At 36.3% G+C, this 16,516-nt stretch overlaps 1 protein-coding gene across 6 annotated transcripts in view; it reads right to left on the bottom strand.

Moving 5' to 3' along the window:
- Positions 1-796: 796 nt before the first annotated feature.
- FGF13 (fibroblast growth factor 13) overlaps positions 797-16,516 on the bottom strand; it is a 497,312-nt gene continuing 481,592 nt past the window's right edge. For all 6 annotated transcript variants that reach the window (XM_079124747.1, XM_079124745.1, XM_079124746.1 and 3 more), the window contains 2 exons: positions 3,724-3,922; positions 797-2,189 (listed from right to left, as the gene is read on the bottom strand). In XM_079124747.1, the coding sequence (XP_078980873.1) occupies positions 2,053-2,189; positions 3,724-3,922 (336 nt within the window). In that variant the 3' untranslated portion in view covers positions 797-2,052. The remainder of the gene's footprint in view (positions 2,190-3,723; positions 3,923-16,516) is intronic.

Raw genomic sequence — 16,516 nt, 5'->3', positions numbered from 1 at the left:
GGTGCATTATTTTATTGATTGAAAATTAGTATGATTTAAAGGGGAGATGGGGATCAAGCAAGAGCCTGCTAGTGTTGAAGGCATGTGGCAAAGGCTTCGGAGTCCAAGACAGCAGCCTCACTATATACAGGTGTGCTTTAGAGTTCAGTCAGGATGGCTAGGGCTTAAAATGGAATCTCCGGTGACTGGGTTAGGCTGGACTGGGTTGGATTGGGAGTTGGTGCTGAATGTACATCTTGGGAATGGACAGCATCCTGGACTTGCAAAACAAAAATTCTTAGGTCACAGTTACCACTCTAGTGTATGCCCTGAAATACACAATTATGTTTTATCTGGTCTATTATTCTTCCTCTCATATATTGACAACTCCCAAAGTATTCATGGTCAGGCAACGGCAGCTCGCAGGAGCTAGGTGAAAGATACCGACACCAAGAATGTTTTCCTTCAGCTCTCAGAGATGAGAAGGACTTGAGATTTGGAGTCCTGTGTGTTCCCTGTATAGAGGCAAGAAATGAGCAATGGAGAGGGAAAATGACACTACAGGTGGAAAGATTCCTAGAGCACAGATCTCATTTATGTAATTTGATTGCTGAATGGGAATGAAATTTCCTTGTACCAAGCTGAAGTCCAAGTCCAACAAATGTACTTCAAAGACTGTTCCTGTTAATATGAATGTCTAGACTGTAGATTATCTGAGGCCATTGACTTCATCTACATAATTCATGTTTAGCTCTAGTTTCTAATATAGTTATTGACACCTAATGGATACTCAATAAATATATGTTGAAGGATAATCTTCTTTGAATGAATATAAAGAGTTTATTCAGTGCGTATTTGGGTATACAACAACAAATATTAAACAACTTTTTTTTTTTTTTTTTTACTTTTTGTGCACAGGACAGAAAAACTGCCTGTACATGCTATGTTCACTTTTGGAACACAGATTTTAACAATTATTAATGCACAAAATCTTACATATCATGCAACTCTATGCCAAGATTCCAACTTTCTTCCATGCAACAGATATGAAGATCTAAATGGAAACCTAGCTAAGTCTTAAACACTTTTCCAGTAGCAAGTATGATATATGTTGTTTAGGGGTAACCAGTCTTAACATTTCCTTGTACACAATATTCACGTGCCAAATACAATGACAGGAGGACTCATACATATACAGATAAGACTTTTCTTATTTTAACAACACAAAAGACAACATCACAGTTCCACAGTTCCTGTCTTACACAAGAAGCCACAACAATAGTTTAACATGATACACAAATGGAATTAAGAGAAATCTACACTTAAGGATATTCTTTTTTTAAAGTTATCTTTACTGACCAGGGTTGACAATATAACTTAATTTCTACTCACAAAGTACAGCACAAGAACTTGACCAGAATACTACAAATCTAAAGAAAAAATTGGTAAAATCACAGAACACTGTTACCTTGAGCCTGAGATGCCAATTCAGATTCAACCCTGAATTTGGTTGATTTGGATTAGGTGACACGGAGTCAATAGAACCATTGAATTTCAGAAATCATAAAGTTGCGCTATATGAAAGTAAAGAGTACAGTTGAATGAAGCATAGATAGAAAACATTAAGCCAGGAAAACAACACTGTTCACATAATTTAGTTTGCCCCTACAAAACATTTAAGCGGTTAGTTTTGTTTTGTTTTGTTTTTGAAGGACAATTGTGGTCTTTTAAATTTTCTTGGTTGGAGAGCAAATTTTGATCAGCGTTAGTGCTGTGAAATATTTTTGGTTGTCATCCCCAAAGTATACATGAGATCGTGAGAAAATTTGGCAGTCCTTCTCCCAGATTTAGTTCATTGATAATGCTTGGCATTCTTTTGCACAAGCTTTATCTAAATTATGGGGCTTTAGCGTGGATGATTAGAAGGTCTAATGGCAGATAGAATAGTGAATTCTGCCTGTTTGTTTGGTAAACGTCAGTGACAAATTTGAACTTTTGGGTGAAGGACTGCTAGAATTCAACAGCACCTGGAGGTAAGGTTCTGTTACAGAGCCCTTGTTTTGCCCTCACTGGCTACGTTGATTCATTGTGGCTCATGGATTTGCCTCCATTCAGCACGCCAGAGACACTTCTGCTCTTGGTTGGGGTCCCACTTCCAGATCGGGAGAACTCCGTGAGATCGTGCAGTGAAGGCTCCTTGTACATGGCCACTGAAATGCACATAAAGATGGTGTGAAAGGTCTTCAAATGAGCACATCACTGTATTGTAGCCTTGAAAGTCGCTAACAGAACAGATTTGAAGTATTCTCGCAACAACAAGAATATGTATGCTATGCAAGGCGACTCGCTAATTAGCTCAATTTAGTCATTTCACAATGTATACATTTCAAAATATCTTACCCATGAAAAATATGCAGTTTCATCTGTCAATACAGAAATAACTAAAAAAAGAGAAAAGAAAAAAAAAAAAAAAGCTGGGATACCACTCCACATTGGTCACCTTTTCTTCTGGTTACCAGGCCTCAAGCCAAAGATGAAAAATGGTGCTTTCAAGTACTCAGTACACAGTGGATGAGATCAGATTAAGCAAAGTCTAGTCTTGGTGCAGTAATGTGTAAAGAATTTTAATGCCTAACTTCTATCACTTATGTTTATATATGAGAGGATTAATGAAAAATACATTTAATAAAGCTCTTAGAAGCTTAAATATGATCTATAGCATACTGTGCAAGCCAAATATTAAAATTTGAAACACTGATTTCTATCATACTTAGACTGAAACTCTCTAAGAGTCTATTACCATATTTCTTGGTGCAGTAAATGGTGACAATTGCTACTGTTGAACTGTCAATAATAGTACTAGCTTATACTTGTGAAACTTATGACATGCTAGACACTGTTTTGAATTCTTCACATGTATTATCTCATTTAATCTAGGTAAGAATTCTATGGCATAAATACTCCTACTGATAATTTAAGGTGAACGTCAGGCTCACACAGATAAACAACCTTTTCAAGACCATCCAGTTAGTAAAAGTGAAGCCAGGACTTGTGCCCAGGTAGTCTAACTCCATAAAATGAGTTGTAAAACATAATGGTATGCCGATTTCAATGGGGGCATCATTGTGCCCCTACTTTAAATTCTTATTCTAACCCCAGTCTGCATAACTTCTTTGAAATCTTTTCCTTGGTCTGCATTTTCTGTCCCTTCTCTAACATATCTCATTTCTAATATCCCTGTGTTCCACAGCCAATTCCTAACTTTTGTGTTTCTAATTTGCTATGAATCTGCTAGTAATGACTGTAAAACAAATCTATGAGTGAAATTCTTGGGACCACATTAGAAAGGACCTTAGAAAGGTCCCCAGGGGCTATCTGATGAGTGTCAAGTATGTGCACATTTTAACATCCATGTTTCCTCCAAGGTACCCTTTTGACATAACTTGGGGCTCTTAACTGTTCTGAGTTAGCAATTTAGCTACTTCCACCTAAGTAAGGAGTTACTGTATGTACATGTATGGTGGAAAAATTAAAATTAGGAGGATAGATGTCATTGTCAATGCCTTAATATTTTTAGGACTTTAAATTATTGTCTTAATGTTTTTGAGTAGTATAAAATGTAACTCTATGTATAAATGCCTTAACATAAAAGAATTTTGTTCCACTTCAAAAAGTATGATAAAGGAGCGATTAAATTAGTACTTTGGGTATCATAATTCATAGTTCCTACAATATTAACTTTACCTTTTAGTGGTTTGGGCAGAAAATGGGCTGCAGGCTTGTTCTTCTTCACATGGTTGCCTTTCATGATCTCTCCTTCTTTGTTCAGACCCAGATACCACCCTCGGCCTGACTGCTGCTGACGGTATATCATTGATGAATACGTCACATAATAATTTTCAAACACTGATTCTTTGAATTTGCACTCAGGTGTGAAATGTTCCTGCAAGAGAAGCAACCAACCAAAATGTCAATATTTATAGCTATGAATTTCATGTAGAACAACTGGAATCACCTTTGAGGGGTTTAGGATATACTTTGTTAGAGTTTGTACGACTGACTGTGGCTCTATTTTAATAGCATAATCTATTATCATTGGAAACCAATGGACTACATATAACATTTCACATGATGGTTTAAGAAAAGACCCAAGCAAAAGTGCTACTGATCAATGATTAGTTCTCTTTGTAATAGGTTATGGGAAAATGAGAAGTCACATAAGTGTAATATACTGGACAAATAAAAGAGCCAAAGGTTGAAAGGACCAACATAAAGCTATACTGTGGAGCTTTGCTCCCTTCAAGAATAAATATGAGAAAATAAACATTCAGTCTTTGTACTTAATTTTCATGGATTCTCAAGTTATTATACACTATGGTTGTCATTTGCCTGGGGCAGAAACCTGTGTAATGATGCTGGCTGCCTATATTTCTAAAAGGATGCTACAAAAAAAGGCTACCTTTTACTTTAAGGTAAACCAAATTGATTTTTTTAGATCATTGGACCTTGACTTTAAAAAGAAAAAAATTCCCCCCTCACCCCATCCTTGCTTTACAGTAACATTTACAAGCAAATCAATACAGAAGTAAGGAATTTACAGTAATTCTACAAGCAGACATGAGAGAGCAGCCCAGGAGACTTTGAACCCTGGAATGTGATTTTCTAGCACTTAGTTGGGCATGTTTTCTTTGGACTGGGCCATACAGACCCAACAGACCATATAAGGTAGAAAAAAAAAAAAAAACACCTGAACTAAAAAATAACCTCCTTTCAGTGTGTTTGTGTACATGTGCACACATGCACGCATGCAATACACAGACATTAAAAATGACCATTTCTAAGTTGAATAAATGAACAGCAGGTTTTAATCGATAAGTAACCCAGAGAGTAGCAGATAGCAGAGTGTCCACTTAGAAAGGAAGATAATGAGGAAAATGCAAACGGAGCTATGTGTGATACACATATCATAGAGTACTATCAGATTTTTGCTAATCTTTTAGATGATATCAGTAATAACTATTGATAATATCACCAACTTTTTAAACCTTGTATTATAAGCCTTCATATTTTTCTAACAATTGCCCCTATAGTACTACTTCTTTCATTTTCATATTAATGAAAATATTAATCATTTTAAGCAATGTACACTAGTTGAGAGAGCCACATGTGAAGTAGACTTAAGTCACTTCATCAAAGAGGGGCACATTCCTCAACTTTTCTCTGAAAATTAAGCACTAAAGCAATTTTCTTTCCTCTCTCTCTCTCTCTCTCTCTCTCTCTCTCAGAATTCACAAACCCTATTTTACTCAGTAATCTGGTTTACTCTCCCCAATTTGGCCTCCAGAGTGCATGGATTGCAGTATCCTTGGGGGCGGGTATTTCAGCCTAGGTATGTACTTGATAGATCCTCAGAGGAGTCATACAAATTCAACCTACTCAAGAAGAAATGTACTTCTAGGGCACCTGTCACATGGTAGGAACTGAAGAGTTCTATATACAAGCTGTGAAAACTCTTTGTAGGATTTCTGGACATAAGGAAAGCCAAGGTATGCCTACAAAGCAATTTGACTAGAAGTCTCATTTCTTCTAGTGGTGGGGCCAACTGCATACAACGCTGCTGAAATTCATTGGGAATTGAATAATTTCTAAAAAGGTTTTCATCCTTGGGCAGCGGACTGTATTCTCATAAAGAGTCAGAAAGCATTTGAAGATGAAATTGCTGAATAATACATATCATCAAGGTGGGAGGTACCATTTAGCATCATGAACAATGTTTGGGTGACCATAGAATGATGAGACGAGATCATAGTGTGTTCTAAGGTGGGTCCTCCCAAAGAACTGCATTTAATCTCTTGTGTAATAGCAGCATTCATTCATTTCAGGCACATTTTCTAATAATCCACATGTGTTTAGGTGGTGCTAAAAATTCATAGGTAAATAATATGTGCTGCCAGACAGCTTATTATGAATTTGCAGGAGTCAGGCATGTACCCAAATGACTTGGACACAAGATATGCAGCCCTAAGGACAGAAAGGGAGGCATCAAGTAGGTGTTATATGAGAAAAGAGGAAGTCAGACTTAATTCTGACTGGGGGATCTGGGAGGACTTCACAGAGAAGGTGTCACTTCATTTGAGTCTTGAAAGATGGGTAGGAATTCAACGCAGAAAAAAGGAAAAATACTTGAAGCACAGAGTCATGCTTCCTCTCTCTGCACTTTCCCTGAATTTCCTCTCTTAGTAATTGGAGTCATCCATCCTGGCACTTGCTTACACTAAAATCTTTGCATTCATTTACATGCTCTCCAGTCCATGATCCATGACCTTCACCTTCCACCCTCATTGCCACTGCTCTAGTTTGTGCCCTTATTACCTCTTTGCTGAACTGCTGTAAGAATCTCCTAATTGGCCTTTCCTTCTGTGCTGGCAGATTTGCCTTCCTAAAGTAAATTTCCCTTCTTCAGGAAATTTTGATGATTTCACCACGCCTATAGTACAAATGACAAACAACTTGGTGTGGCATTTAAAATCCTCCACTATTCAGTCACTACCATGCCTTCCCGTGTCCTCTTCCACCACGGAACCATATGTGTCTCTCCAGATGCTTTTATTTCCTTTGTTTGGAATGTCATTCCTCTTTTCGCTCTCTACTGGCTTTCCTCTCATCATTCAAGGCCTCATTCAAATATGACTGGTTCTGGAATCATATATAATCTGTCCTAATCAGAGCTGATTACATCTGTACCTGGGCTCCCATAAACTCTATCCATATGACTAGCACGGCCCTGTGACTCAAACACGTGCATGATTAGCTACAGATGGCTAGGAACTCATCTTATTTCCAAATCTATCTTGTTCCCTCAAAAACGACAAGATCCTATTGCCTAGCTCATGGCAGACCACTTGACTATTACCACTCAATTATTGTTGATAGAATTTGAATTTCAGAGATTCATATTTAAATATTGAACATTTCAGGATTCAGCAGTATCAACCAGTAAAAAGTCTGCAAGAATTTCCGTAATACCATAGAACAAAATCAGCTGTATGTAGAAGAAGGTTGTTATTGCACAGGTAGATCTCGCATGCGTGATTTAATATCTGTTAAGAATGACATGGCACCTACAACATTAGGCAATTGTTACAAACTTGGCAATTGTTACAACTATTGAAAAATGGCAAGGAAGGACTCAATGAACTGAATGCTCTGTCACATTCTGGCAATTTCTTAGTCATCCTCACTAAATTTGGAGTGAAAAGCTCAGTAGAGAGAGGAAAATGAGGCCAAAAAAAGAATGTCGAAGCAACCAAAGGAGTGTTCTGTTCTCTGTGTGTGACACTGTCATTTCATCCAGTGTGGGAATGAGTAGGCAGAAGAGGCTTGATTTTTATCAAATGTGGAAAATGTGAGCATCCCACCCAAGACAGACAGAAAGGTCACCCAAAGAGGACAGGATGCAGCTGTACCTCTTTATGTCTTAGCAGTGATCCATATAAATATTAGAAATTCAATTTGACACAAGCTAGGAGGGTCCTACTCAGGTGAGACTAGATAGACATATGCCAGGAACCAAGCTACTTTGATTGATTTGGGGATGCTCACTAGCACCCTGGAAGGAAGTACCCTTGACACATATGAGAGACTGAATGAAGAAAGTAATTACTGTGTTCTGGAATTACTAGGCACTAGACAAATATCTCCTATTAGAATGAATGAATGAGTTAAAAAGATGTTCCATATTCCCTGCATAGTCACTAAGAAATTACTTGGCATGGGTACAAAGGAAAAGGTGCTTTATTATCTTATAACTTTTTCTACACTGATTTCTCTTAAAAGTTGTTTACCACTCTTGCATATCTATATCAGAGAAATAACATCTTTTTAGTTCGTGAAATAATTGATCTGTCTCTATATCGTTCCTCTATATAATGATCTCTATTCTATTTCCCTTAAGGGTCAAGGTTTGCTTTTTTTTTCAGTGAATACTGAACCTTTTATCTATGGTATCTGTACCACCTAGTTATAATGATCATATTTTGAGTAAGGAGTGAGGAATCCACATTTGGAGAACACGTGGACCCATGAGTAAAATCTAACACTGTTGTTTTGCCACTTTGCTCATTTTATTAAGTGGGAACAATTCTTTCGAGGTTGAAATATTGACAAGAAGAGAGCATTTGCAACCCTACTATGTCAATAGAACACATCAATATACCATATCGAGAATTTTTACAGTCACAGATGTTAATGTCAGCTGCCCTACTGGGCAGATTACACTTTTACAAGGACTTTGAGAGTAAAGTGAATAAGGTATTAGCACAAACAGTAATGTTGCTTGTATGCAATAACCCCAACAGTCAATGGTGTGTCAGAAACATCCTCCCCTGAGCACAAAGAGCTTAAGACTAATGCTATTCTGTTACAGTTAGAAAAAGCAACAGTGCCCTGGGTTGGCTCAGGCACTAAGGGAAGGTGTGGGGAGTGCAGTATCTTTGGCCTGCTGGAACTAGAGTCAGGTCAAAGGCATGGGCTATAATGGTGGCTTCCCTGAAGGGAAAGGCCATGCAAGGTCATGTCACTCAGCAGAAGATGTGTAGCTACACCCTCAGGAACCATAACCAAAAACATGAGAGTTAAAACATATCTGTATATCATTTATATTATCTCGATTCCTTAAATACATCTCTAATACTAAATGATACTCACCCAGGCTAAATACCTTCCTGATTAAAATAAATAATTTCATAAACATTGGCCTTAACAATAGGTTTGCATTGTTTTTTCCCTGCTCTTGTAATTTCAGTTATGATACCACTACTAGGTAACAGCATTTCATTTAAATCTATATCTCAGAAGGATGAGAAGCTTTGAGGATTGCTATGTAGACTGTAAATGTTTCCATTTAACACATTTTCCCCAGAAGAAATATTTTTTAAATGAGTTGCACTTATTACCTTGGATCTAGAAAGAGCAAGGGTCTACTGAAGCTGTCCATACACAAAATGGCAACAGTAGGCTCTTGACTGTGGGGGAAAGCCTGTAATAACAGTATTACACATTAATCACTTTTCACACATGTGCATGCTATGATAAGTGCACACATCTTGGTACAGATGAATGCTTCTCAAAACATTTATTTAATGCACACGTAACATTTTCCAGGCAAGCACCACAGAAAATGGGAACCAAAAATAGTTTATAGATGTATGAATGAGCATAAAGAAACTGATAATAAACCTAGGAACACATGATTTCCTCTTTTCAGCAGATTCTACATTTTAACTATTCTACGTTTCCCTTCAATGTTCCCACTTTCCTCCCTTTCCCGTCTCTCTTCCACTGGCCTTATCATTCAATTAATTTAACAATTATTGCCAATAGCAAGGGTCACTCTTCTAATTCTGAGCCATGTTCTGATGATGATTAATTTTCTAGATTTAAAGGAGTTAGCAGGTTATTTAAGCAGGTTTGACTTGTGTGTATCAATTATTCCCCAGGCTAATGAAAATCATAGGTAGATTAAAATCAGATTTTCAACTCTGTTACAAAATAAATAAATGGAATTTTAAAACATAAATCAGGTCCAGGGGGTGATAGTGTAACTACCTATATTCTCTAGATAGGCTTGCCCTCCATCAGTGATCTCAAAATCCAGGACTAATTATTATACTTGGAGCTTTGATGTTCTCTCCTAGGGTATATTTGATGTGAAAGAACTTCATTATTATTGAGTTCAAAGCATGGGAAGGAATAGGTTGGGAAAGAGGGAATCAGTACTCACCCAGTACACTGAAGCTAAGGAAAACTGTTAATTCATGATAAGAAAAAGAGCATGGTTAGTTCACAGACTATGAGATATTTGAGGGCAGCTCCTAGTATAAGGCCTGGCTAATAGTATAAATCGAAAAAAGTGTAAAATGTGGTACCACATTTTCCAAATGAATAGAAAGAGCTGTTTTAAAGGACAGAGCTTGCCTGCCAGGGTAGAAAGAGTAGGTAATAAAACAAGGAAAGTGGCCTACAGATGAATTCAATATTAAAAAAAGGTGAAAGAATGGAGGAAGGGAGGGAGGAGGAGGAGGAAGAAAAGAGAATAATAAAGCATTGTTTTGTAATGCTTAAGCCACAACCAGGAATAAAGGCATTTCCTCATAAACAAGACATAGGCATGAAATGTGTACTCTTGGTCTTTGGGTATCCAAATATTTCCATTAAATTCTATTGGTCTGATTTTTGTAAAATGGTTTTAAAAAAGGTCTACCAGTCCTATTGGGATCTTGTATAAGGATCCAATGAAATGATGTATATGAAAAAAGCTTTCAAAATTGTAAAGCTCCATAAACATGGAATGTGGGATTACCTCTTAGAATACATGCCAAGAAAACTAGGGCAAAATAAATAAATTCTCTTTTGTTTGCAAGGCTCTTTTTACTTATGGAATCAATTTACAAAAAAAGTCTCCCTATATACATTTTATTAACATGGAAGAATATAAATTCTGACAAAAATTAGGACTGCATAGGAATCACACTTGGTGTTTAGTGTTCTCCTCCAAGCTTGGTTCCCAGAAAACTGTTTTGTCTCCTTTCATTTTTCATTTCTGTCTGCAGTAGGCTGAAATGGCTGCAGTGCTTCAAGCCACAGCACTAAAGAAATGACGTGTTTAAAATGGGCTTCATGAAATATCCTGCTGCAAAATGACTTAAAAGGTACACATGGTAATTAGCAAGCATTTGAGAGTAAGTGCAAATTATAATTAACAATATGCACATGGGACAATTTTTCCTCATGGTTACAATGAAATTTCTTAGTAGCATTTTTATATTCCAACATATTTCATAGACATTTTTAATTTACTTTATGTTGAGCCCATAAAATATGCCAAAACATTATTGCATTTTTCTCTTTAGTTCTTTATGAACAAAAAGTAGAACAATATTAAAGGACCTGTCACAACCCATGGTCTGTTGAAAACAGAATTAGAGTCCAGATAACAAGATATTTTAGTCCCAGAGTTCATTTAGACCTTTGTACTGGATAGTTCTGGATTTTCGAATATTTCTGTAAAATGATGCCATTCTTTAGATTATTCAGGATGTCAAATTTTAAATTTTAAATTTGTTTTCATAAACACACTGAAATAAGCTAGAAAATAGAATAAACAATACATAGTGAAAAGGGTTATTTTGTCTTGATATAAAACATATATGATCCAAAGATCTTGTTCAGTTCCAAGTCTGGTCAGCAAATACAGTGTGAAATGGAAGTAACTTGCTGATATATGTAACAAAGAGGGATGGCCCACATGTCTTCAGGATTGTGTGACTGGCAGAAGACAGGCTACTCTGATACATATTTTCTGGAAGAATACAGATTGTTTAGGCAATCCAATTTGGTGGCAGAGGATGGAAATCATTTTACATGAAATATGTTCCAGAAACAAGAACAAAACAAACCCCAAATTATAGAAGGAAAGAAATAATAAAGGTCAGAGCAGAAACAAATGAAAGAGACTAAAAAACACAAAAGATTAATGAATTGAAGAGCTAGTTCTTAAAAAGGAAACATGAAACTGATGAACCCTTAGCTAACCTAAAAGAGAAGCCTCAAATCAATAAGATCATAAATGAACAAGAAGATATTACATTGACACCACAGAAATACAGAAAATCATTAGATTTTTATGAATAATTATATGCCAACAAGCTTGCTAACTTAGAAGAAATGGACAAATTTCTGGACATATACATGTTATCAAGATTGAATCATGAATAAATAGAAAACCTGAACTGACCAATAATAAGTGAGACTGAATCAGTAATAAAAAGTATCTCATCAAAGAAAAGGTCAGGACCTGATGGCTTCACTGATGAGTTCTATCAAACATTTATAGAACTAATACAAATCTTCTTCTTCTTCTTCTTCTTCTTTTTTTTAAATCTTCTTAAATCATTCCAAAAAATTGAAGAGGAAAATAATTCTTCCAAACACATTCCATGAGGCCAGTATTACCCTGATATAAAAACCAGACATGGACACAAGAAAGAAAAGTATTGTCCAATATGGTTGATGAACACAGATGTAAAAATCCTCAAAAAAAAGTAGCAAACAGAATCCAACAATACATTAAACAGATTATTCACCACAATGAAATGAAATTCATTCCAGGGATGCAAAGATGGTTCAACATATGCAAATCACAAAACTTGATAACCCACATCAACAGAATGAAGGACAAAAACATGATCATCTCAATAGATGCAGAAAATGAATTTGATTAAATTTAACATCTCATGATAAGAAACACTGAAAAAATTAGGTATAGAAGAAGCATATGGAATGAAATAAAGGCCATATATAATAAGCCAACAACTAACATTACACTGAATGGGAAAAAGCTGAAAGCTTTCTAAAGATCTGGAACAAGACAAGGGTGCCCACTTTCATCACTTTTGTTCAATAGAGAATCGGAACTCCTAGCCAAAGCAATAAGGCAAGAGAAAGAAATAAAGATCATCCAAATTGGAAAAGAAGAAATAAAACCATCACTTTTTGCAGATGATATGATTCTACAGATAGAATTTTCTGAAGATTCCACAAAAAACTGGTGACTAATAAAAGAATGCAGCAATGTAGTAAGATATAAAATCAACATACAGGAATCAATAGCATTACTATTCACAAATGGTGAGTTACATAGAAAAGAATTCAATGTCCACATTACCTAAAATGATCTACACACTTGTGAAAACCCTACCAAAATATCAATGATATTCCTCATGGAATTGAAAAAAAATCCCTAGAATTTGTATGGGAACCACAAAAATCCCCATGTAGCTACAGCAATCCTGAACAAAAAGACAATAGCAGGAGACATTATACTACTTAACTTCAAAATAAAAGCTGTAGTCATCAAAACAATATGGTACTGGCATAAAAACAGTTTATACTCACGTTGCAGAATAGAGAGCATAGAAGTAAACACCATCATTGACAGCCAATTTATTTTTGACAAAGGGTCTAAGAGCACACATTGAAAAAGGCCAGTCTTTTCAATAAATAGTGCTGGGAAAATTTCATATTCATATACAGAAGAAAGAAACTATACCCATCTCACCAGTTATAAATATCAACTAAAAATGGATTAAAGAATTAAATATAAGACCTGAAATTATGAGACTATTAGAAGAAAACATAATGGAAATGCTAGGGAAATGGGAATGGTCAAGGATTTTTTATAAGACCCCAAAAGCAAAGAAAATAAAAGCAAAAATAGAAAAATGGAATTCCATTGAACTAAAAACCTTCTGCACAACAAAGAAAACAATCATCAGAATGAAGAGACAGCCTAGAGAGTAGGAAAAATATTTGCAAACTAAACATCTGACAAAGAAGTCACTTCCAGAATGTATGAGGAGCTCCAAAAACTCAATAGCAAAAAATCCAAATAACCTGATTACAAAAATGGGCAATAGACCTGAATAACCACTACTACAAAGAAGACATACATGGTCAATAGGTATATGAAAAAAGGCTTGACATCGCTAATCATCAAGCAAATGCAAACCAAAACCACAATGAGGTTTCACCTCACTTTAGTAAGATGGTTTCTATGAAAAAGGCAAAAAATAACAAGCACTTGTGAGGAGGTGGAGAAAAGGCAACTTTTGCACCCTGTTGGTAGCAATGCAAATTAATAGAGCCACCATGGAAAACAGTAAGGAAATTTCTCAAAAAATTAAAAATTGATCCCCCATATAATTCAGCAATCCCACTACTGGGTATTTATCCAAAGGAAATTAAACCAGCATGTCAAAGAGGAGCCTGTAATCCCACATTTACTGCAACAGTATTCACAGTAACCAGTAAATGGAAACAATCTTAGTGTCCATCAAATGATGAATGGATAGAGAATATTTGGCACATATACACAAAGAAATACTATTCTGCCATAAAACCCATGAAATGCTGCCATTTGCAACAACATGGATGGAAGTGCAGATCATTATGTTAAGTGAAATAAGACATGCGCAAAAAGACAAGCGCCATATTATCTCATCCATGTGGAATCTTGAAAAATGAGATCTCGTAGAAGTTGAGTGGTATGGTGGTAACTGGAATGGAATGGCTACTAGTGGAATGGTGGATAAAGTAGAAGGCAGGGGGAGTGACAAAACAAGTGATCAGTGGGCACTAAATTACAGTGAGATAGGAGAAAGAAATTCTGGAATGCCACTGTACATTAGGGTAATTATAGATAGTAACAAACTACACATTTCAAAAAGCTAGAAGGGAGGGTTCTTAATGTTTTCACCATAAAAAATGATGTTTGAAGAGATAGATACGTTTAACCTGACTTAAACACTACACAATGTATACTCGGATTGAAACATTACACGGCACTTCATTAATATGTGTTATTTTAATGTTTTATGTATCAGGTAAAGAAAAAAAATATGTTCCAGAGAGACTGTGTGAACATCAAGTTATATTTTTAAATGTAGTGGATCTTACTGTTTAAGAGAAATCAGCAGAAAGATGTATTTTTTCTAAGTGAAGAATACTACTATAAGGGGAATAAACTCCTAAATACTTTTTTGCTTATTATGTGTATTAGCTCTGTATATTGGCTCTTTTATGGCAGAGCTGACCTACATGTTTTGGAAGGTAAATCAAATGTCAGAAAAGTTTTCTCAAAATAATGTTTTAGCTGGTTACTAGAATTAATTTGTGCCCATTGGATAAATATTCTGTTATCCTGGCACTTTCTAATTTGTGGCAGCACTTTTCCCTGTAATAACTTCAGAGTGTGATCTAACTCCATCTGCAAGAGAATGAGATCTGAAGTACTTTGAGGCAGCAGAAGAACAAGCTTAGTAGGTTGTATCTTTTTAAATAGCTGATGCTGGCACCTGACTGAAAATTTAAAGCCTAGGAGCTCTGGAAAATTTTCCCAGAGATCCAACCAAGTGTCAGGCAAAGGAGAAAGCCTCTTTCCTCCTAGAACAACTGAAAAGTTCTGGCACAACAGGTACCTATTAAAAAATAAAATCATAACAACATAGGCACAGAGGATGCTTTAGTACTTGAGGAAAAATTGAGTTTCATAATTGTGATTTGTGTTGGACATAGGTTGTATTAAACTTGATAGGGTCTGTCCATGTAGAAGAATTTTCACTTACAAAAACCAGGAGTCTGCCTCTCCAAAGATTTCTAGAGGAGACTTACTTCCTTTCTTGTACAGGCAGGAAAGCAATGCTAAACAAGAGACTGACAGCTCCAATGGACATCATTAATGCATGCTTCCACTGCAAAATATAAAACCCGGTATCATAGGGCAAGGTGCAAAGGCCTCATCTATATGCCAAGCATGAGAGCAGTGTCACAGAGGACTACTGGACTGTGATATCACATTATCTCTGCAAATTACTTCTGAGGACAGGAAGTGGTGAAGACAGGAATCTTTCTTATAAAGAGAGTGCATTTCCCCAGTCATCTGCCCCTTGAAAGGAGTTAAATGAGCGGATGCTAATGGCTGTCACTTTCCAGGAGTCTGAATGGAGGAAGTCAATTCATTAATTTAAGATCCTCGATGGAATAATTTATTCTAAACTATTACTTACTGAGAGTCTACTGCACGCTGGGCACTCTGGCAGACCCCTTTGTGCATATAATGATCTGATTTAATCTTGACAGCACCTCTCTGTAATCACTTCAGCATGGATCTACATCCCCTGGTCTGAGAGAGAAGTTCCCCTACCTCATAGGTAGAGAAAAAAAAAAAAAAAAAAAAAAAAAAAAAACAGAGGAAAGAAACCCTTAACATGTCCTTTATTTATAAATTCAATTGCAAGTTCACCTTTTCACCCAGTTAGCACTTACTGTGTAGACAAGAGCTTCAATGTCAACTGCTTTCTAAATGTATGATTCCAACATGAAGGTTCAGCCCTTCCTTTTATCTGTGTGTCCTTCCCCTTTGAACATTGAAGAGGTCTGTTCGAATCTGCCCTCTTCCTCTTTCCAGTTTTTTGACAGTAGGCAATTTACGTTGAGCTCTGATTCTGCCTTTGCAATATGGGAGCAGCATCATACGCTTCACAGGGAGGATTGCAGAGGGCATGGGAAGTGATTAACGTGTGTGTCAATGTTCAGTGACTACTGGATCCTTTTCCCTGCCTGGCTGTTTGTGTGATATGAGAAAAACATAGTATCCCCTCCACCTCACCCCAACTTGAAACTGCTATAAAAATTAGTGGTTGTCAATGAAGATACATGGAGTAGAGGACCACCTTTCCATTTCTGTGAAGGGTTAATGTTACACATTAATTGTACCTGTGAGAACTGCTTTTGGTAGCAATTCCTTTTCAAGGGTAAAAATACCCAAGCTTTCACTTTGGAAGTTAAAATATCCTAAAATTATAAAACTAGAATTACTATAATGTGCATCAGTGAGCCCACATGATATTAAAGGGATCTCTAAAATAATCCAGTATTAATGGGCCAAATGACATTTCCATGTCTCATTTTGATTTCGATG

Source organism: Sciurus vulgaris, assembly GCF_902686455.1.
Source record: "Sciurus vulgaris genome assembly, chromosome: X".
NCBI classification, from domain to species: domain Eukaryota; kingdom Metazoa; phylum Chordata; class Mammalia; order Rodentia; family Sciuridae; genus Sciurus; species Sciurus vulgaris.
This window is presented reverse-complemented; position numbering and strand designations above follow the sequence as displayed.